The sequence below is a fragment of the Notolepis coatsorum genome (assembly GCF_963971535.1).
Source record: "Notolepis coatsorum genome assembly, chromosome: 5".
Lineage (NCBI taxonomy): Eukaryota > Metazoa > Chordata > Actinopteri > Aulopiformes > Paralepididae > Notolepis > Notolepis coatsorum.
Genome location: NC_140169.1, coordinates 135925653 through 135949415, shown reverse-complemented (window position 1 = coordinate 135949415; position 23763 = coordinate 135925653). Strand labels below are relative to the sequence as shown.

The 23763-nt window shown below is 43.8% G+C and overlaps 1 protein-coding gene across 2 annotated transcripts in view; it reads left to right on the top strand.

Annotated features, from left to right (window-relative positions):
- The window catches only part of smek1 (SMEK homolog 1, suppressor of mek1 (Dictyostelium)), a 31500-nt gene extending 11378 nt beyond the window's left edge, over positions 1-20122 (top strand). Inside the window, exons 8-15 of one of the 2 annotated variants that reach the window (XM_084315242.1) lie at positions 1393-1524; positions 3453-3555; positions 6380-6538; positions 7799-7968; positions 8531-8670; positions 14074-14264; positions 16042-16340; positions 18147-20122. In XM_084315242.1, the coding sequence (XP_084171368.1) occupies positions 1393-1524; positions 3453-3555; positions 6380-6538; positions 7799-7968; positions 8531-8670; positions 14074-14264; positions 16042-16340; positions 18147-18269 (1317 nt within the window). In that variant the 3' untranslated portion in view covers positions 18270-20122. Of the gene's footprint in view, positions 1-1392; positions 1525-3452; positions 3556-6379; positions 6539-7798; positions 7969-8527; positions 8671-14073; positions 14265-16041; positions 16341-18146 lie in introns of both variants that reach the window. The other variant, XM_084315241.1, reaches the window with a different exon arrangement.
- Positions 20123-23763: the final 3641 nt, after the last annotated feature.

Sequence of the window (23763 nt, the reverse complement as noted above, 5' to 3'; positions counted from 1 at the left end):
CTACAGAAGGTTAACCATTTCACTACCACACTACAGACTGTCTGTAGTGTGGTAGTGAAAGGTTAACCTTTTGTAGTGTGGTAGTGAAAGGGTTAAGAGGCCATTCTGCATTATTGTATTCATTTGCAGGAGGACAATAATGTAGGAGACACAATTCTACAGATTTGTTGATTTTAAATGGACTATTACACCAATAAAGGATGATCTTAATACTTTCCATCTGTGGCTTGAATCTCTTGATTCCTATTTCTTCACCTGTGCTAATTCCATGCACCTTGTGAGTAGGGGAAGTTGTGCCAGAACACATCATCAGCTACTAGTGTAATTGCTCATCCACCGACAGCCCTGCAATACTGATCCGAAAGCTTGGCTCATAGTGCCATCTTAACACTTTCAGTGCCGGGCCGGCCTCCGTTTCCTATTTACCCCGTTGAATCCTGCCACCCACTTCAATGATAGAGCTCTCATATTTGTGAACGCATAAACTATATCTTAAATTATGGCTATGTGTCTAATGTGGCCGTCGCTTATCAATGACTTGTTTGCAGTCAACATTGTCGAAACGGATTGTTTTTTAATCGGTGAATTTCCGTTTTATACCATTTTGAAAAACGCTAGTTTCTTGAAACTTCCAGAAGATTTCTGAAGATTCTGTGATAAATGGCCTTTACTGGAATACACTGGAATACACAAAACACGTTGTCACTTTTCGGCCTATTTATGAATCGTTTTCAAATAAACGCTAGATTATCGATAGTATATGTGTACTTATGCACGCTATAGAAGCAGGCTGAAAAATGTATTCTCATTTCCTGATCGCACATACACACATATGGCACACGCTGATATATAGGTGAAAATATCTCTGATTATCCAAATACTGGTAAAATAGATAACTTACATCAGATCAGATGTTCTCCAAAAAGATTATTCCAATTCCTGATCGCCATTCCAAATATCGATTGCATTTATTGATCCAACGCTGGGTACTGGAAATATATATTCCACGCTGTTCTGAGGGACCACAATGAGTCCGATCGGATCGGGTTACTTGCCTGAGAAATAAAATGTGGATTCCGGATTTTTCTTTTCTCATCCATTTTCATTGAGTCCATTCCAATGCGTGCATTACCATCCGGGAGACGATAGGCGGCGGTATTTTCCCAATTCGAGTTCCGACAGATCCCCACTTGTAACATGAGGCTAGATTGATGAAATATGAATGGAAATCGCTAATAAAAAAAATAACAATTAAAAACGAGATCTCGTCGGCTGGCACTCAACGGTTGGCATGAACTAACAAATTATGCCGTGGCTGGCACTCAAAGTGTTAAAGTGAACTGTATGCAGGAAGGCCTGGATTGATGATGTTGTTGTTTGTTTCCCTCTCAGGACATCCTGCTCATCAACTTGATCATAGAACATATGATCTGTGACAACGACCCGGAGCTGGGCGGGGCAGTGCAGCTGATGGGCCTACTACGGACCCTGGTGGACCCTGAGAACATGCTGGCTACAGCTAACGTGAGTTACCATGACACTACCACCACTCATCACTTAGCTGTAGTGATGGACCCTGAGAACATGCTGGCTACAGCTAACGTGAGTTACCATGACACTACCACCACTGATCACTTAGCTGTAGTGATGGACCCTGAGAACATGCTGGCTACAGCTAACGTGAGTTACCATGACACTACCACTCATCACTTAGCTGTAGTGATGGACCCTGAGAACATGCTGGCTACAGCTAACGTGAGTTACCATGACACTACCACCACTCATCACTTAGCTGTAGTGATGGACCCTGAGAACATGCTGGCTACAGCTAACGTGAGTTACCATGACACTACCACTCATCACTTAGCTGTAGTGATAGACCCTGAGAACATGCTGGCTACAGCTAACGTGAGTTACCATGACACTACCACTCATCACTTAGCTGTAGTGATGGGCCCTGAGAACATGCTGGCTACAGCTAACGTGAGTTACCATGACACTACCACTCATCACTTAGCTGTAGTGATGGACCCTGAGAACATGCTGGCTACAGCTAACGTGAGTTACCATGACACTATCACTTAGCTGTAGTGATGGACCCTGAGAACATGCTGGCTACAGCTAACGTGAGTTACCATGACACTACCACTTAGCTGTAGTGATGGACCCTGAGAACATGCTGGCTACAGATCAAATCAAATCAAATCAAATTTATTTATAGGGCCCGACAACACACGTTAATGTCCCCATGGGCCGTACAGGTCTTCTTTAAACAAGTCAAGAAGACAACATAACAATAAGTCAAGAACAGAACAAGAACACCATAGGGTCCAAACATTTTTTAGATGAATGCAAATAAATGAAAGAATGCAAGCACTCCCAGACATACCCCACGCGAAGGTAAGGAAAAACTCACTAAAACCTAACAATAGGGAAAAAAAGCTCCACAGGCAATGTGGAGGAGAGAAACCTTAGAAGGGCCGTTCAAGGGGGGATCTCCCTTCTTAGATGTCGGTGATAGTAGTGTTGCAGACGGACAGTTGGTAAGCATGCACTCATGTGTGTGGTGAAACACAGATGAGTGCATGCAATAGCAACTGTACATTTTAAAAAATTAAAGATAGAGCTAATAGCGATAGCAACTGAACATTTTGAAAGATTAAAGATAGAGTTGATAGCGGATCTATTTGAGGCACAGGGGCGGCGCAAGAGGGTCACGTCCTCCCCGTCTTAGTCACGGGACATTCAACACTCCGGTCGTTGCTCAGGGACAGCCGGAGACAGGGGGAAGGGGGGTGGCGCAGAGAGGGTCGCGAACTCCCCGACATCATCGCGGGACATCCGGCACTCCGGTCACCACTACGAGACCTCATGGTAACTCACAGCTAACGTGAGTTACCATGACACTACCACTCATCACTTAGCTGTAGTGATGGACCCTGAGAACATGCTGGCTACAGCTAACGTGAGTTACCATGACACTACCACTCATCACTTAGCTGTAGTGATGGACCCTGAGAACATGCTGGCTACAGCTAACGTGAGTTACCATGACACTACCACTCATCACTTAGCTGTAGTGATGGACCCTGAGAACATGCTGGCTACAGCTAACCATGACACTCATCACTTAAGTCTAGTGACTGATAGACCCTTAGACCATAATGATTATGAGTTTTAACTCGATACTAATTTGTCATCCATTCATCTTAAGCAAACCATGGACACTGTAGAAAGAGTAGAAACAAACTAAACTTTGATGTTTTATTTTTCATTGATACTGTGTTTTGAGGCAAGTGCTCAAGTGTTGTGTACAATAAACCAACAACTGAATTTCTATCATCTGCCTCGAGTTCTTCTCCGCTTGATGTAGTTCTTGTCAACGCAAGGCGTTCTTTATGTTGTGATCATTCTGTTTATTTTATTTTTTTAACTCTTTGGCCTCTCTGCAGAAAACGGAGAAGACGGAGTTCCTGAGCTTCTTCTACAAGCACTGTATGCACGTCCTCTCTGCGCCGCTGCTGGCCAACACCACAGACGACAAGCCCAGCAAAGGTTAGGAAGGCTCTGCATGTGTGCATGTTAGGGGTTTGTGGGATTGATCTATTAACGTTGCTATGTAAACCGAACGCATACCACTGTCAAGTGAGGGTGGTTTTATTTTGCCACCAGCTCTCATTGAAAACAACTACTGTGTTGACTTTGCTTCTGTTTGTAAATGGTCAAACACTAAAACACACTTCAATCAATATCTGAAATGAAGGAAAAATATTCTATCCTTTGTACTATCTTTTACTAGTATACACTCTGCTACTAAGGCATCTACCGTGCCTATATTACTACCTAGTTGCTAATATGTCTTTACTACTATGCACTCAATTGTAGCACTTAAGTTTGACACTGTTTGACAAACTGTACCCTTCCTGCTGACTTGTTGTTGTACAGATCTTGTAAGTCACTTTGGATAAAAGCGTCAGCTAAAAGACTTAATGTAAATGTTAAATGGATAAATGGCATATGTAAGCATTGTATTTTAGTTTACAAAACAGTCACTGCCATAGGTAAAAAATAACGCCAAAATAACAAACTCATAATTGTTTTACTAGCTTACCCCCCTTCATGAGATGTTCTGTTTACATAGCAACATAATAGTGAAATATACCAATTGTAATTCTGGCCTTACACTGAATGTATGTGTAGTTCTCTTTTCATCCAGTATGGCTGCCTGTAACCACTTTCAAAAGATTTTCTATTTCTAATTTCTATAATAATAATAATAACAACTTTGTTTTATATAGCGCCTTTCAGAAGACCCAAGGTCGCTTTACAGAGAGGGGGGGGGGTTAACAAAAGTAACAAACATAGTGGACAGACACAACATACAAAGTGAGAAAGTAGGGGTTAAAGGCCAAGTTGAATGCGGTGGTAGAGTAGGTACAACACCGGAGAAGCATGATATTACTGTTTCCACTGTGACTTGTTTACAAGATCCAGTAATAAGACACCAAATGATCACGTTTTTGTTGATTTATTTCTCATATATCAACACATGGCAACTGCTGTTTTGTGCATAGCAACCGTTAACTGTTGCCATGTACAAAACAATGTACTATGCTACAGGCAGCCATTCTGGAAGAACTACACAAACATTCAGTGCAAGGCCTCTATTCTGCATTAATAACCAACAATTTTCTTAGTGGTTGTCTGACCTTAATGTGTTTTTAATCTCTTTTTGTTTGCCTTGCATGAGTCGGTATAAGCCTTGTTTATGCCCATGCTAGCTGAAGTAGTTGTGTTGTGCTCCTCAGGCAGAGGCAGCCCTTGCTGTAGGAAAATCAAATTACTGGACAAAATTAAGATTTCATGATATTGAATGAAAGAAGGAGCTTGATAAGAGGACCACGTGTGTATCAAGTCGAGTGATGGTTAGATAACGAAACCATCGCCCTGCTAAAATAAATCAAATTATGAGATCCCTGCTGATTCACACCCCTAGTAAATGATGTTGGATGGTGCAAGCGTAAATTATTTTGGGGTTAATTGTTTTGGTGTATAGACCTTCTTTAACCCTTTCACTACCACACTACCAAATAATTAACCCTTTCACTGTGACGATACGGAATGTTAACCCTTTCACTGCCACACTACCAAATGGTTAACCCTTTCACTGCTACAATACGGAAGGTTAATTCTTTCACTGTCGCTCAACAAAGGGTCAACAGACGGTTAACCGTCTGTAGTGTGGTAGTGAAAGGGTTAATGGAATTGTATTGCTTGGGAATGCTTGGGCCCTTAACACTTTGAGTGCCAACGACGAGAAATCTCGTTAGTTCATGCCATGCGTTGAGTGCCAAGATCGAGAAATCTCGTTATTTAATCGTTATTTTTTTTATTATCGATTTCCATTAATTTTTCATCAATCTAGCCTCATGTTACCAGTGGGGATCTGTCTGATCTCGAACAGGGAAAATACTGCCCCCTATCGTCTCCGGATGGTATTGCACCCATTGGATTGGACTGAATGAAATGGATGGGAAAAAAAGAGTCCGGATTCCACATGTGGCATGTAACCGGAGACGATCCCACTCATTGGCCATCCTCAGAACAGCGTGGAATCAGTATTTACAGTACCCAGCGTTGGATCAATAAACGCAATCGATATTTGGAATGGCGATCAGTAATTGGAATAATCTTTTTGGAGAACATCTGATCTGAGGTAAGGAATCTATTTTACCAGTATTGGGATAATCGGAGCTCTTTTCACCTATATATCAGCGTGTCCCGTGTGTGTGTGGCTGTGAGTGTGTGTGCTGATCAGGATATAAGATAATCCATTTTTCAGCCCGCTTCTCTAGCGTGCATAAGTACACATATACTATCGATAATCTAGCGTTTATTTGAAAACTATTCATAAAAAGGCCGAAAAATTACGTGTTTTGTGTATTACAGTAAAGCGCGATTCCTGCAGATTCTTTTTTGGAAGTTTCAAAAAACAAGCGTTTTTCAAAATGGTATAAAACGAAAATGAACGGATTAAAAAAAACGATCCGTTTCGACAATGTTGACTGCAAACAAGTCATTGATAAGCGACAGGCGTATTAGACGCATAGCCATAATTTAAGATTTAGTTTATGCGTTCACAAATGTGCTTGCTCTCTCATTGAATAGAGCGTTGGCAATCCAGAGCCAACCCGTGCGCCCCCTGCTGGCACTCAAAAGTGTTAAGGTATTTCCCTGTCGGGTCTTTGATTTAGCAAAGACTGCGACAGAAAGTACACCTATTTAGAATGTGTCCAAATATTTTAGCTGCCTTGAGGACACTAATCGATTAAACGCTGACGACCGCCTTCTCCTCCTCCTCCTCCTCCTTCTCCCTCAGATGATTTCCAGACGTCCCAGTTGCTGGCGCTGATCCTGGAGCTGTTGACGTTCTGCGTGGAGCATCACACCTACCACATCAAGAACTACATCATCAACAAGGACATCCTCCGGAGGGTGCTGGTGCTCACCGCCTCCCAGCACGCCTTCCTCGCTCTATGTGAGTCACTCACACGCACACACACACACACACGCACACACACACACTCGCACACACACACTCACACAGGCAAAATAGTTGGAAGACTAGTTAGTGACGTCTTGCCACGACATACAGGGATTTAACTTTTCCCCCGCTGTTCTTCATTACTCTCCACTGCTCCTTGCTGCTCAACACTACTCCTGTGTTGTTGCTTGGTATCCCTGTATGTGTTTGTGAAGAAAGATGAGACAAAAAGAAATGAAAAGAAATCCAATAAAATACTATCACCAATTTGAACCCTCTTGAAACCCTCTAGATGCCACATAGAAGTGGTATACATCTCAACATTATCATGTCTATTCTACTTATTGTATTACTATTGTATTTTTGCACAATCGTAGCGGGCATGGCCAACCGCATTTCACTGTATGCCCTGGTATGTATGGGATGAATAAACTCTTGAATCTTGAATATATCATGTCAAAATATTGGATCCGAAATCTTAAAAAAATAAAATGCATTTTAAAAGTACTTGAAAGTCATTGAATTTCATTTTGCAATGTCTGGGAACCCTGAACGGACCTACAACCATCGCAATTGCCGGGCGAGGAGGATAATGGAGAGCGCCTTTGCTATCCCGGCATCACGCTGGGAGGGTGTTCCGTTGTCCAATCCTGCAGCCCAGAGAGCACTGTGCACCTAATGAAGGCTTGCGTTGCTCTACACCACTTTCCTGACATGTACTGACACAGCAGATTCAGCTGTGTGTGTCCCTGCCGACCACACAGACGGTACGACCCCGCCCTGGAGACAGGGAGCCAGGGGACGTGTGGAAGGAGACGACGACCTTCTCCGTCCCAGGCAGCCGTCCACAGCATGAGCAGCACACACTGCACTCTTAAAGGGACACGCCAACATTCTGGGAATTAGCTTACCGTCTTCTCCATGGGATGTGTTAAGTTGGACAATGCCTAGGCTACCCGACATTGTCCGCTGCTAAATGTTGGCGTGTTATTAACACCTGGCACCGCTATATTTCAGACACCTGTGCAGAGACGCAAACATGTCCCCACAAACGTCACTTGTGTGATTTGTGTAGATCCATCCGCATCATACAAACGTATTGGTCCTTAACAACAAAGTGAAGATCATCGCCATCACTCTATTTCACCACTACCTTTTAGGAAGTCAAACGCACTCTGAATGCCATGTTGTTGGGTCTTCAACCCGTTAACCCTCTCTGTCTCTCTCTCTCTCTCTCTCTCTCTCCGTCTGCAGGCGCCCTGCGTTTCATGCGGAGGATCATCGGGTTGAAGGACGAGTTCTACAATCGCTACATCATGAGGAACTTCCTGTTCGAGCCGGTGGTCAAGGCCTTCCTCAACAACGGCTCGCGCTACAACCTCATGAACTCGGCCATCATTGAGATGTTTGAGTATGTCCGTGTGGTGAGTATAGGAGGTTTCTTCTCATACACAAAGTGCCGTGCCCGTGAGCCGCCACTAGGGGCAGAGTGGCTACCTGTGAGTGAGTGAGTGAATGGGTCATATTCCTGTGTGTGGGAAGTTGGCAATCTATTAGGTGCATTGCATCTAAAAGCACACAAACATGTACACCCCTCTTTCCTTCCTTCAACCTAGGCCTGTGTGTGTGTGTGTTTGTTTGTTGGTTTTATTAGGATCCGCATTAGCTGTCAAATTAATGACCGCTAGTCTTCATGGGGTCCTCGCAAGACAACAATACAACAGAACAAATACAGAATGTAATTAGCAATACAATAAAGAAAGGGGAAAATACAGTCAAATAAAAACATGAAATAGTTAATCACATCTTACTACATCATACTTTTACACGCCTTGATTGAAATGAATTTAAAGAGATGTTAATTATTTATTGCTTCATGCTAAACTAGTCTGGTATGTTCTCTGTCTTCCTCTCCTGCATTGCCCTCTTGTCTCCCCCTCCTTCTCGTCTGGGTCCACCTCTATGCCCTCCCGTTGGCCCCAGGAGGATGTGAAGTCTCTGACGGCTCATATAGTAGAGAACTACTGGAAGGCCCTGGAGGACGTGGACTACGTCCAGACCTTCAAGGGCCTCAAGCTGCGCTACGAGCAGCAGAGGGAGCGGCAGGACAACCCCAAGCTGGACAGGTGAGGAAGGCGGGAGGGAGGACGGCAGGACGTTTAGTTGGGTATTTACTAGGGACGGGCATGAGTACTGTTTTACCAGACCAAGTACTTGCATGAATTACTCAAGTAGTGCTTGAGTAAATGTATTTTTAGAAGAACCTTCTTTAGAAGAACCTTCAAGGCCCTCAAGCTGCACTACAAGCAGCGGAGAGAGCGGCGGGACAACCCCAGGCTGGACAGGTGAGGAAGAGGGAGGGAGGACGGCAGAGGGGGGCGTTCAGTTGGGTGTTTACTAGGGCTGACCCCGAATAGTCGACTAATCGATCGAAAGGAGCCGTAGTCGACTGCCAACCTCTTAGTCGAATGCAAACACAAAAATAATATTTTTTTATCATTCTTTCCAAAAGCAAAGAGGCCTAGAAGCGTGGCTAACGCTAATGGCACGCATACCAGCAAGGCTAACTGCCTAAGAAAACAGGCACAGAGGCACTGAAAGAGGATTTCATCCATCTAATGAACACACTAGTGTAGACAAATAACAAGATGTATCCATCAGTGGACCAATTGCATGCTTTCACAGAGGACAAGAAGCCTTCAGTCGACTCCTTCAGACATTTGCATTGGGGGCGTAGTCGACTATCTGCAAATTTCGGCCAATCAAAGTCCACTATACAAATCCTTAGTCGAGGTCAGCCCTAGTATTTACTAGGGACGGGCACGAGTACGGTTTTACCAGGCCGAGTACTTGCATGAATTACTCAAGTAGTGCTTGAGTAAATCTATTTTTAGAACGCATCTTAACACTTTGAGTGCCGTTCACGTAGATCTACGGTTCTGTCATCCGATCGTTGAGTGCCGGAAACGTAGATCTACGTTTCTGTCACTGTATTTCTTTTATTATCTATATCCATTCATAATTCAGCGGGACACCTTGTGCATACTGTTCCGAGTGTGTCTAAGCTGGCAGACGGTATTATACTGCCTTCTAACGCCGGTCTAAACCACATTGCATGCATGCACCACAAAGGATAATAGTGATGATCTAGCGTTGATTTCAGGAAGATCCGATAATCGGGCGAAAAATGACAACGTGTTTATTGAATTACACAAAAACGCTGTTTTCGTGTCAGAAGTGGCCGGACTATGTTCATATTCAAAACGGTATCAAACCGAAATGTACGGATGAAAAAAATAATCAGTTTTTTGCACGTTGACCAGAAGCAGCTCAATGAGACTCGAGGGCGTTATTAGACCCATAGCGATACTATAAAATATAGGTTTAGTTCTACAAACTACAACTACGTTTATATGGGTTTAATGGGCGGCACGGAAGTGGTCACTTCCCGGAAGGGGCGTGGCACTCAATGTGTTAAAGTGCATAGCAGCAGTAATAACAAGATATTGCGCGGACCGCAACCGATTTTTATTATGTCTCACTCCGCAGACATAACAATACACAGCAATATACCCAATGCTTAATGTGTATTGTCAGTCAAAACAGTCAGTTACCATTTCTAATAATTACATTACCGCCACTCTATCTGCAGCAGGTCTTTCTGCTCAAGGCATATCCGTATCAATAGTATATGAACGCTACGTGAAGTGGGTGACATTTGCAAGTGCTTTTAGATAAAGCTAAGCTAGCTGTATCCCAACGCAACACACTTTTCTCGGTACGCTCTTCATGCTCCACAGCTTCCAGCATTGTCTTGCTGCAACAACTCGCGCTTTGCAGGATTTCAGAGGGAGATTTCTGTTTCAGAGGCACAAGCGAGCACATTTGGTGGACATATTTGGTGTCACCAAATACAACATTTTTATCAAACACCCTAAACAAAAAATTATTGCGATCTGCGGGGTATTAAAAAGTATTAAATTCATAATTCTCAATTTAAGACCTTAAAGGCCCACTTGCATGTTGTATTTTTGTTCAATAAACAATGTGACTAGGCCAACAGTGACTTTCATGAAGAGGGACATTTTTTAAATCGAAATTGACCCAGTTTTCGCGTTTTTATCAAACATTTTGTCCGCCACCCACGTGCATATTTTAATCCATGTTTTATAGCGTGCGTGTGTCATCTTAATGATGACGTCACACAAGGTACAGGGCAGCAGGGGGCCTGAGAATCACAGGCAGGTAGTGGCAGGAAGCAAGGAGCCTTCTTGTTACTACTACTAGCCGAGGATCTAGTATCTGTTTCACCTAACACTATTGCTCCGTGATCATAGCCATTTATCGCTAAAGCTAACCACTATTTGTAAAATCCACAACCACGTTACCATATTTGTAAATACTCATGTAAATCATTGTGTCGTTGTACATATTGTGTATAGTTTATAACGCGGGTAGCTAGCTTGCTAGCCGGCATTCTCGAAACTCCTAACTCCTGTATACGTTTGTCCTCACAAACAAAGTATTCTGCCAGGGAACTTATGGACATGACAGTAGTAGTACTAGTAGTTATAACTTATAAGGTGTTTGAGCTTGTAACGTTAACGTTAGTTAGCTAACGTGGTAGCCCCTTTCGTGACCGAGTGCATCACAGTCATGAAAGGGGCTACCATCGTGCTATCAACATGCTGTGACATGTAGCTTGCTAGCCGGCATGATGCGTGCAGTGCTTTGCCCCACAGCTCTAAGAAGAGGACCTGCACATTTTACTCGTTCCCGAAACTCTTATACATGCCCCGATTTAAAATGGTTCACGACAGTAGTGGTAACGTTAACGTTAGCTAGCCAGCTTGGTACTATGACCCGTGACGGGGATAAGGCGACAGCCTAACAGACCAATAGCGCTGCTGTACTGAACAACAGGCTGCCTAGTGGTAAATGTAGTTATTTTTTTACGACATTTAAAAACCTTATAACTACCTTGTTTCAACCAAAAATGCAGTTGTAGCTGGTCCATCAAAGTCTCTCCGACGATTAACCCCATTTTCGTCTTGTACGGCGTCCATTTGGATCAAGGAAATGGCTTTCCATGCTCGTCAAACTCCATTGTAGTGGATGAGAAGTAGGGGAAAGTTACCTGCAGTGACGTCACGGCACTGATGGCGTCTGATAAGCTTTTTGATTGGCTCCATACATGTTATTCGTGCGTGGACATTTTTAACCCTTTCTGAGTAGAATTTCCGGCGTCAAATGGAAACAAATAAATAATGAAATTAGATACCAATGATGTAAACTACCCATAATTGAAGAGTAGGGTTTAACCTGCAAGTGGGCCTTTAAAAGGTATTAAAAAGTCTTACATTTCATTTGCACAGGCTGCCCGGCTGTCGGGAGATGAAATACTGTAAAATATATCAAATGTTTTTGTATTGAAGTAATTTTTTGTGGGGCTATCGGGAGCTTGGTGCGTCTGGCAAGCGCTTATATGGAATGCGTGAGAATTTTAATTGGCATTTAAGTGCAGCTGCCAGTTCAGTGTCTTTTTTGGCGGGGGGGCTAGTATGGTCATGAAATTGGTATTTCATTTAGCTCCAAATAGTAAAAAGGTCTTAAAAAATCTTAAATGTAACTTGTTGAAACCTGCAGAATATGATTCACAATATTAGAGGGAATGATATGTTTTATATTTTATTGAAATAATCATCTCTGCAGGGATCTGTACCAAACAAAGAAAGTCTTAAGAATCTTAGAATAGCATTTTGACAGGTTATTGCACCCCCTGCGATGAATATTGCACTAGTCCATATTGCGATTTCGACAACATTTAGGTGAATTGTTCAGATCTAGGGTGAAGGTTCTGATACTTGGATATGCGGAAGGCATCACTCTGTATGTGCCGGTCGACCGAAGGACAGGCCTATTAATGCATTGGTTCAAATCTGAAAAGTTATTCAGGCAAGTCATGCTACACATAGAAGAAGAGCGACAGCATTGAGTCAAATAGGTTTATCATAAAGTCAATAGGTTTATCATAACTGCTCCTACCCGGTCCACAGCCTGGCACAGAGTGTACGAAGATGATGTGCCCTCTCTCTCTCTCTCTCTCTCTCTCTCTCTCTCTCTCTCTAGTAATGTTCCATCCTGTTTTACTATTTTTCTTTATTTCCCACTAGACGCATCTCAATGCTTCCTTTTTCTTTCCATGTTTATTAAGAGTTTGTCTGATCAGTGATGACTCTTACTCAGTCACGCGCTCGCTCTTTTCATTCCCCCCAGCTGCTTCCTCTGTGTCGTTAACGGAGTCGCTGTAAACGTCCTCATGCGTGACAGAATCTCGGGAGTAAATTATTTTTGCCATAAACCGCTCTACTACGAAGCTGTATGCCGTATGAGCTCAGACATTAGTCCTCTCGCCTCCTGAGTGAAACTAATGTCAAAATGTAACGTTTATTTGTTATTTATTTTCACAACATTTTAATGGTTCATTTCTGTAAATGTGTTTCTATTTAATTGTATGATTGATTGATTTTCATATAGCGGTTTCCACCAGTCATGCTGGCCAGCGGGATATTAATTGCATGCGTATTTGAATAATATTTAACCAGTCAGAGTGCGGTAATAACCAGCTACAGGAAGCCCTGCCGCCCGCGCCTCTCTAGGGAGTTCCACGTGTCAAGTATTTGCTTTAGGGCTCCTGCTGTAGCCGGTTGTATTTGGGACGTGTGATATTTCAATCCGTTGCTGTTAAAAACGCTGCTGGTTATACGGGTCGGGGGTGGGGGTGAGGATGGCGCTAATCTGCCGTTTAATTAATTTGAACAGTTCATTAACCTTTCTTCAGCATGTTTTTTATTCATGGTCATAAATCTTGAGTACTGAGACCTGTCCCGTGTTATTTTGAGTGCTGGTCGGAGCCACTACCTATGCTACACTACAGATCTGTTATAAATCATAGAATAACATTCTATTCTATACATTGTATGAAATTTTTTTTTTTTTTCCTTTTTTAGAATATGCTATTAATTCAATTGTAAAAAAAAATTATAATAAAAAAAGACAGGATCCTATCCGGACGGTCCACAGTACAGGCCGTACTATGTACTCCAAATGACGCATATTATCTTTAAACGGGCATAAATACCACGTCAAATATATCTACAAAATGCAACCGTTTTACAGCTCTTGTCTGTAATCCAACAGTTTTGAGTAAAACAGCCATGACAAGTGCTTCCTAGACCGATAGAGAAGTGTAAACGCCTTTTATTAGAATGGCTAAATCTTTACCATTGACCCGTCATCAGTCAGACGACTAGGCCTTCAGGGTCATCGAGTACTTTTGAAATATGCAACCATTAAAAAGCTATATTGAGTTATATTGAAGGCTCTCATTTTTCATAATTCTTGTCATCTGTCCAATGAAAGAACTCTTCAGTTTCAAAGCCCCCCCCCCCCCCCTCCCCCCAATTTCATTACCATATCGTACATGTTAACATGTGACCCGCTGACGCCGTGTGTGTCACCCTCCGCAGCATGCGCTCCATCCTGAGGAACCACCGCTTCCGCCGGGACGCGCGGACGCTGGAGGACGAGGAGGAGATGTGGTTCAACACGGACGAGGACGACCTGGAGGACGGCGAGGCGGTAGTGCCGCCGTCTGACAAGACGAAGAGCGAGGAAGACCTCATGGACCCCATAAGCAAGTTCATGGAGAGGAAGAAATGTGAGTCTGGGAAGAGAGCGGCAGCCTAATAAAGTCTGGTCTAATTAGAGGCCTTTGGCGGGCAATTAAACCCACTAGCTGGTTGATGCACATGTGTTTTATTGGCAGAGCTATTGCCAGTCTCTCCCTCTCTAATGCCTACCTCTCCGTATGAGATCACACCCTCCAGCTGGTGCACCACTGTCTGGTTGCCTGTGGAAGGTTCCTGTCTTGGCCTCTTCCGCTGTGTTTCTGCTGCCAGTGTGTGGCCTTTCCATCACTCATTAACCCCAGTGTTTGTCTCGCAGACTCGCTTTCCCAATTTACACTCCATTTAAAGTTCTATGGTTCTAACCAGGTTTATGCCCTCGTTGACCTCTCCCTCCACTGCTAACGAATGCTAATGTTTTCTGCCAATTTCTCCAAAACAAAAACTCTGTTCTCTTAGGGCGCTTTCACATATAGTTTTGGTGGACTCGGTGCGGTTCGGGGGTGAAGTTGCAACATTGTTGCATTCTTCATTTGGGTTTGTCTGCATTCACACTGCAATTTGTCAAGTGCACCAAACTTTCTGAACAATGTCACGCGGTCGAAAAGGGCGCTCGTCTATTGGATATATATATAGAATCCCAAAAACAAGCTTCGGGGACAGCTCTACAATTATCAGGAGCAGCGCAGTCAGTGCAATTAAATTAGCCAACTTGGTAACACATTAGTCATAGCAGCATAGGCATAGCCTTATTAATGTTTTGTGTGGCGTCGCCGTCGTCTACAACGATACTTACGTTTTTTAGGTGATTTGACAAAGTTGTTGTAGAGTTGTGATATGCCATTTTCTTCTGGCATATCTGGCACTCGGCTTTTTGGGCATTGTCTTTGCATATTTTAAAGTGTAACCACACGTCTGATGACTTCTTCGTCGACATGTCTGCTGCACATGTCCTTGTTGTTTTCAACACAGATAATCTCCACGTGCTTGTTGTAGAGAGGTGGAGTCGAGGCGTCTCTTACTTTCGTTTCATTGGAATGGAGATTTTGGAGGCAAAAAATTAATAAAAATTATGTTCGAAGCTTGTGCCATCGAACGAAGCTTCGAAGTATTTAAGACAGCCCTAGGCTAGCACACACACACCACATTCGAACAAGTCGAAAAGGGCGCTCGTCTATTGGACACAATAGAGAGTGGAAATCCCTCCCCTTCAGGAGTGAAATCCACGAAACACAAACATGCAGCAACATCCACTCGCGTGACTCGCGTCTCTCTCTCTCACACAAACACACGCGCACACAGCACACTCCGCTGACAGCAGGGACTCTCTCTCTGTCTGTTTCACAGTGAAGTAGAGCAGGCGGAACAGCGCCACAGTGTTTGTTTTGTTTCCTTCTTATCAAGATGCACAGTTTATCAGGTCACTTCCTATATTTGGTCCGTGTTTGGTCCGATGAAGCAAACCGAGACCTACGTTTTCAGACCAGAGTTCGCGTGTTTGGTCCGCACCAGAGTTCGACTGAGCATTCACACCACCCCAAAAAAAGCGCAGACTATCCGAGAAAACGAACTCTGGTCCGATAGTCCGGACCAAACAGCTCTGGTGTGAAAGCACCCTTAGTGCTTTTCTGGAGGGACTGATTGGACCTTCCCTTAAGTCTCTCTGGACAGAATCCTCATTGAAATGAAGGTTCCGACATCACTGTGATCGATGTACTTCTTTGGTGGCTTAAGAAGAGCGAGTTGGCTTGTGTTGAAAGGCACTTGCTTTGATGCATCCCAGTTGAACCTCCGTCCCTTCCTCCCCAGTGAAAGACTCCGACGACAAGGAGGTCCTGGGGAAGTCCAGCTTGTCCGGCCGCCAGAGCCCCAGCTTCAAGCTCGCCTTCTCCGGCTCCACTAAGACCGGCCTGTCCAGCCCTCCCTCCTCCGCCTCCTCCGCCTCCTTGCACCCCGGCTCCCCAGGCTCTCCAGGCTCCCCGGGCTCTGTGGGCTCCCCGGGCTCTGTGGGCTCCCCGGGCTCAGCTGGGTCCCCCGGCTCAGCGGGTTCCCCGGGCTCAGGGGCACGGAACTCTCCTCCTCCTCCCGCCACCGCCGTCACCACCAAGGTGGGTACAGTTAGAGGGAGGTGCTGTCATGGGCTGGATGTCGAAGGGTGTCCCCATGGGAGAGTTTTGTATATCTGGTGTATGGGCATGATGTGGCAGAGATTGACCTTTTTTTTAGGGGTGAAAGGTTAGTTAAGGCTTAGCGATATGGAAAAGAAAATGTATATCATAATTAGAGATGCATCGATCGGACAGTTTTCCGCTTGATTGGCCATGACCAGTCGTTAAAGGCCCTCCCATAGTCGAGCAGACTGTACACAGAGCAGATTCCGTGGAGGTCCGCGCGGACTCTTTGAGCTTTTGATCTCAGCGGACGTCCGCGCGTCAGAAAATAGGAGCTTCACACTTTGCACTCTGCTGTGGGTCTGCTTTGACTCCCTTTGAGTCCGCGCGGACCTCCGCGGAGTCTGCTCTGTGTACAGTCTGCTCGACTATGGGAGGGCCTTAAGTCTTCGTATATCTTCGTGTCTCAGATTCTCCGATTTACATGCATGTGCTGCAAGATGGTTCACGTTAGGGCTTGGCAATTAATCGAAAAGAAATTGCGATCTCGATTCATAGACCTATGCAATCTCATTTCTAAGTTATGACGATTTTTCTTTTTATTTAAAAAAAAAAACGTTATTAATTATTTCTTTTTTTTTTACTTTACCTTTTAAATGATTTTATTGAAATCGTGATCTCAATTCTTAGAGAGAAAAATCGTGATTCACATTTTAGCAAGACTCGCCCAGCCCTAGTTCATGTACAAAAAAGCTCTGTCCCGTAACCTGGAGAAGATTTAGAAAAGTTTATAAAACATACATGAATTTTCCATTAAAGAAAAGTTACAAAAAGGTTTTGTATGGTGTAAGCGCCTGCCTACCACCGCGGAGACACTGGTATCGAATCCAGCGGTCAGCGGTACCTCTGGCTTGGTCGGTCGTCCATACTAACCAATTGGCAGTGTTAGCAGGTGGGAAGCCGGCGGGGTGTGTAACCTGGTCGTTGTAAACAGCGACTCCTACAGGTCCGTCGGGGCGCCTGCTTAGCGAGGGAGGGAACTGGGGGAAGTAGTGTGAGCCTCCCACGCGTTACGCTCCCCCAGTGAGATTCCTCGCTGTCAGGTGAAAAGAAGCGGCTGGCTGACTCCACATGTATCGCAGGAAGGCATATGGTAGTCTTCACCCTCCCCAGGCCCACAGTAGGGGGCAAAAGCGTGCAACGACCAGGAAGGGAATTGGCATAACGACTAAATTGGGATGGGAAGCAAAATACGGAATAAAAAAATTGGAATCAGACAAAATTGGAATTGGCAGGTCAGACTTTTAAAATAATCTGAAATTGGCGAAGACAAATTGCAATCGGCACATCTCTATAATGGTCATAGTGAATGTTTTTCAATATTGATATGAATTGTGATATCTGCTTACTTGTCTGAAAATTCATTTTGAATAATCCAGTTGAGATTGACTCGTTGAGGTTTTTACAGTATCAAACAAATTGTCTCACCCTGCCTTTCTTTTCTTAATCCTCCAATCACAACTGTTGCTTCCCTCTGACAAACTCGGGGAAGCAACAGTTTCAAGAAAAGAGGGCAGTGTTTCAGATGGCTCAATTAACATTCATATTTGAACTAATTATGTGAGAAATCCTCCCTTTTTCTCAACAAAATTGTGTATCACAATGTCTAATATGAAAAAGTCCCACGATGCATTTACACTGATACATTGTGAATCATAATATCTATACATATTGCCCAGTTTTAATTGAGATTGTTTACCAAAGAAACCAGGTTAACTCAAATTGTGTGTCTCGTCTCCACAGGGGGGGTTGGTGGGGCTAGTGGACTATCCCGACGACGATGAGGAGGAGGAGGAGGAGGAGGAGGAAGGGGAGAGTAAAGAGGACACTCTTCCACCTTCGAAGAAATCCAAACTGAGTTCCTAGATGAAAGAGCCTGTCGCGTCCCGGTTCTTATCGCTCCGATCCCCCAGAACTACTTCAACCAAACTCATTGACTGTACACAGGAATGAGCACATTTGTAAACAAATGAATGAATTTACAGCCTCCGCTCTCTTTCAGAGAGGAGGCTCTATTGAGGAGCAGGCTGTGATGAGAGGAGGCTCTATTGAGGAGCGGACTGTGAATGAAATCTAAGCCTCCTCCGAACTGTCCCCCCCCCCCCAGTTTATACAAGTGCCAATCGAGAGACGGGAGTGGAGGAACCAAGCAAATAAGTGGAACTGACGTGAGAGCAGCAGCAGGAGGAGAAGAGACTTATTTCAGCATCGCAGTCCGATAATAACGGGACTGATTGGAGAATCTTTTATTTTAAAATGTTTTCAACAAACTGGAGGAAAAGACCACGTGCGTTCACACAGACTGAACCCCCTGCCCAAAGAGCCCACAAGCTCGGACCATGACCCACTGCCCCCTCCCAGCTCACACCCCCACTCAGGGAAGGACATCAAAACGACCCAGGCGGGCCGGCCAAAACCAGACCCAGAACCACCACTCAACCCTCTTCTCAAACTCCACCCACCTCCCCTCGCTTATGTTTCTCTCTCTCCCTCTCTCCCTCTCTCTCCCTCTGCTGCGTTTTCCCATGTTCTCTCTCTTTCTCTGTCCTCTCCCTCTCTCTCTCTCTCTCTCTCTCTCTCTTCCTTTTTGTTATTTTACATTGTTTTGTTTTTTTAAGTTAGTCTTTAGGACCAGACGGAGACAGCGCGGGGCAAGGAGCTGTCGTTGTTGTCGTTTGATGATGTCATCGGTGTTGTTGTCGTCGCTCAGCGGACGTTCGTTCTCTTAAGAGAAAAACAAGCCAGCAGTTTCTTAATTTTTCTCTCTCTCTCTCTCTCTCTCTCTCTCTCTCTCTCTCTCTCTCTCTCTCTTTAGTTCTCTATTTGACTTTTATCGCTCGCTCTTCTGTTTTTCTAAATGACAAAAGAGACCTGCCTTTAAATGTTCAGGACGTTTTCAGTCGCACTTGAACAGGTTTTTAAAGACCTCAGTTAGATGAGCTAGTTTTACCCTTTTTTGCCCTTTGAAACTGCAGATTTTTTGGAGAATTTGTAATCCCGTCTTGATTTAAAGATTGAGTGGAATTCTAGATGTGATGGATTTTGTCATATCTTCTCTTTTTTTTTTCTTTTACATGAGTGTACACTTAGTTCAGAATATTTGGGACCATTAAAAATGATCTTTGCTGTAAGACGTCCTACTACCGTTTGTCTCGGTGCCTGAAATGTCTCCTTTCTGCACTACTGGGGGGTCGGGGGTCAACTGGATATCTCCTGATAATCTGAGTTTTTTTTTTTCTTGACATCTTGGAGAATGTTGTTAAATTGTGATTTGGCAAATTTTATATTTCATAACCCCCCCCCCCCCCCCCTAATTTCTTTTTTTTATATATATATACTTGATTTGACATTTGAATGAATTAAGATTGAGGCCTCAGTCACTGTAGCTCCTCTGTTCCACTAGGTGGCACCGTTGCTCTATACAAGACCAGCTAAACATGTGTGCGCCCTCCCTCTCCCGAGTACCTGGACTGCACTTTTTGTGGTTCTCTTAGCACACGGAGCCTGGAATGGTCATGGCGGAGGCTGAAGGTGGGGGCGTCGCCGGTACCACTTAGTCCTAAACGTAAAGCGAAGAGGGTTCAGTGAAGGAAGAGGGCAAATCGGCAAGAAAAATGAATGGGAGGCGACATCCTCGCTGAGAATCGACACACTGTTCACGGAACTATCATGTGTGTGTGTGAGCACCTACAATTGTCTGTGGAATAGCAATCAACTGCTTCAATATCAGGAATGTCAATTTCAATATTGTAAATAAAATATTTTCTCATTTTGATGTCAAAACTATCCCAATCGTTATCCCAGCCAAGAGATGGGGGGGGGGGGGGGGGGGGGGGGGTGTGACATACGTCATCGATATGCACCCAAAATATAAGATTGGTTGTTTTTATTTTATTTTATTTTAAAGATCCCTGAATAATATCAGTACGTTTCTAAGACCCTACTACTACTACTACTTCACAGATCCCAGGTCAGTATCTTGTTCCAGAGCTAATGGCTGAAGTAACCAGGGAGCCTCAACATCCAGCTTCTTCCAGTCTCTCCTTTAAAGTATCCTCCAATACAGATAACAGTCCACTCCCTGTATCCTCCAATACAGATAACAGTCCACTCCCTGTATCCTCCAATACAGATAACAGTCCACTCCCTGTATGGACTTGCACCCTTCGCTTGGGGTCACTGGACAAAAATGATTAAAATAGAATTCTCCATGATCTAGGTCTTAACCCTATGCTTTGATTTCATCTATTTATTACATCTAACTTATGGTTTTGTAATGGATTTCATTTCAGAACACTGTCTTAGCTTGGTATCAGTCACGGTGCCCATGCTTGTAATTGTCCTGGCATTCTTTATGCAATCTTTATACATACGAGTCATGTGTGGATATTTGTCTTTATGCAGTCTGGCCAAGAATAAGCCTTCAGGCCAAAGAGGAATTTCAATAGCTTTTGCAAGCCGGAAGATTTTCGGAAGAATGATTTAATTCTGTCCTTGAAATTAGATTAGATCTCTGTACGGCTGCTCGATGTCCACTTAGAACAAATATCAAAGTAACATTTTATTACTAATTTTCGAGACTTAAAAGTATCTGATCCTAAATTAACCCTGCTTTCTGGGAAGCCGGGTTGTGTTTTAACAAAGGGCTAGGCTTTGGTATAACTGCTCATACATCATGATGCTATTGTGATGGTTATGTACATACTTCACATATTTTGGTAACTGCTGTTACAATAATGGGTTCTAACAAAGTAGATTCAACAGTGAGTTGTAAAGCCTGAGATACCACAGATAATATGATGGACCTGTGTTACCTCAAATAATAATCTGGTTGATTTGAGTTACCCCAAATAATCTCGGTGACCGGAGTTACCTCAAATAATAATCTGGTTGACCTGAGTTACCTCAAATAATAATCTGGTTGACCTGAGTTACCTCAAATAATAATCTGGTTGACCTGAGTTACCCCAAATAATCTGGTTGACCTGAGTTACCCCAAAGATGGAAATTAGTAAAGTAATGCCATTTAAAAAGGTTGAGCCCTTATTCAACCAGGTTTGTACCATTGAGATCCAAGATCTCTCTTACAAGGTAGACCTGGCCAAGAATAGCAGCAACATAGTTTCAGAATAAACAGACATAGATAATAAAAAAAAAAAAAATTACAAAATGATCAGATAAAACATTTGCACACAGAAAACCTTGTTACAACAGGCTTCACCATTGGCCTTAAAAATACATTCAGGGTTACCAAGCTTTGAATTTTAAGACCAGACCCCGGAGATTGTTCCAAGCAGTAGGAGGACGTGCAGCGGGAAAACCTAAAAGTCATCAGCGGTCATCATCTCTGTGGGTGTTTGAGTGAGACTCCAAGACCAACAGCATCAGAGGCCACCGGGGAGCTACTGTGTTGTCCTGTTGATAAGCAATGTGGCCTTCAAACGTTGGTTATTAATTAAAACCAACAGAAGCAGATCACTCAGACCCCAGCGTGCGACTAGAGCCACCGCACAATGCCTATTAAGACCCCCATTCACATGAAAGCCATCTGCAGACAACGGCGGCTTTTCAAGAGCATCCCTCCCTGCCAGCCCTCGGTTTGCTCCGCAGCGGGCGCACGGCCGTGTGTGTGATCTCCCTACTTGCCACTGGAGAGGCCAGTCTGCTCGCACGCTGCCAACCACTACGCTAAGCATGCCAGTCCCCGGGTCTGCCAAGACGCTCGCCCTGCGCTGCCCGCCTGTGTGTCTGCCAACCTAAGGAATCCCCACATCGGGGCCTCGGCCGTCCAGCTTCCTGCGGTGCCACTGAAAAGCCTCTCTTGACGGCTCTCTTGATTGGCATGGCTCCCCGAGCGAGCCTCCCTCGTCAACGGAGGGCACCGGCCTGCCACTTATCAGCTCTTTGTATGGATGCATCAAGTCGCATGTCGAGCCAAATGCAAAACCACTGTCAGCTAAAGTTGTGATGGACAGTGAGGTGGAATAATAATATGCAGTGTTTTGGAGTTCGTATAGAGCAGTGGTTCTCAACCTTTTTCATGTCAAACACCTGTTAGATTATGTCTTGGGGACCCCCGTCCGAGAAGATATTTATTGTTAGATGTGAACAACTGTTTTGAGTTCCATAACTGTATATGGGGAGATACCATTGAAGAGAGTGAAACCTATAGATTAGAGTGGTCACTGGTCAGTCATATTCTCATCATTGGGCTAAACTTCTAGTGAATGAAGTAATGAAATTAAAGTCAAGTCAAGTCAAGAGTTTTAATTGTCACGGCATACAGGTATACAATGAAATGCGGGTGGTCTTGCCCGCAACGATGTGCAATACAGTGGTACAGCATAATAGAATCAAAAAATTAAAAAACAACATTGTGCAGTTAACAGGTAACATGGAGTGACATCTCGGTATCTTTTGTATTTTATTTTTTTATTATTTTTTAAACAAACATATAAACAAACATGACAACACACGATAAGATATACAAGCATTAATTGTCAGGGCACATCCAATGAGATCACCTTTTAGTTAGTTGTTTTATATAAGATATACCCATAATACCTGTTATCTAAAAAAAAAACTACACACATATGCTCAGCTCGAACCCCCCCCTCCCGGACCCCACCTTGAGAAGTACCTCCACTATCCCTCGCACCTAACCAGACACTACCATTATAAGCTAGCTTTTATTCTCTCCACCACTTCTAACCACATTGACATTTTGGATTCATTGAGACCCAGAATTCTTGCTGTAGATATTTCATGGTAAATTACATCGAGATATGTAAGAAACCAAACTTTACGGCACATTTTTTCCGGTTGAAACCAGCGTGATGCGATCAGCTTTTTGGCTACTGTGATACCCGATAAAACCAATCTCTTTAGCTGTGGATTCACTGCAAACTCAAAAACATCATTCAACAGCAATACCGAGGGGTGTACAGGTATATTCCAAGATACGAGTTTTGATATTTGTTGGGTCACATCTTTCCAGAATGCCTTAACTGGTGAGCAGTCCCAATACATGTGCATAAATGTCCCTTCGTCCCCATTTGTACATTGGGTGCATTTGGAATCTTGTTTGAGCCCCATTCGGCACAGTCTTATAGGAGTCAAGTATGTCCTGTGAATATAGTTAAGATTGATTTGTTGATGATCCGGGTTCCTTGATGTAAGTCGGACATTTGCCCAGGCTCCTTGCCAATCAAAGTCATTTTCCAGGTCTGGTATATCCCTCCTCCAGACAGAGTCAAGTTGGAGGGTTTCATACGAGGACGTTAGTAATTGATGATAAAATTCTGAAACAAAACCTCTCGATGTCTCTCTTGAGTAGAAGAATTTGTGGTAACAGGTAACA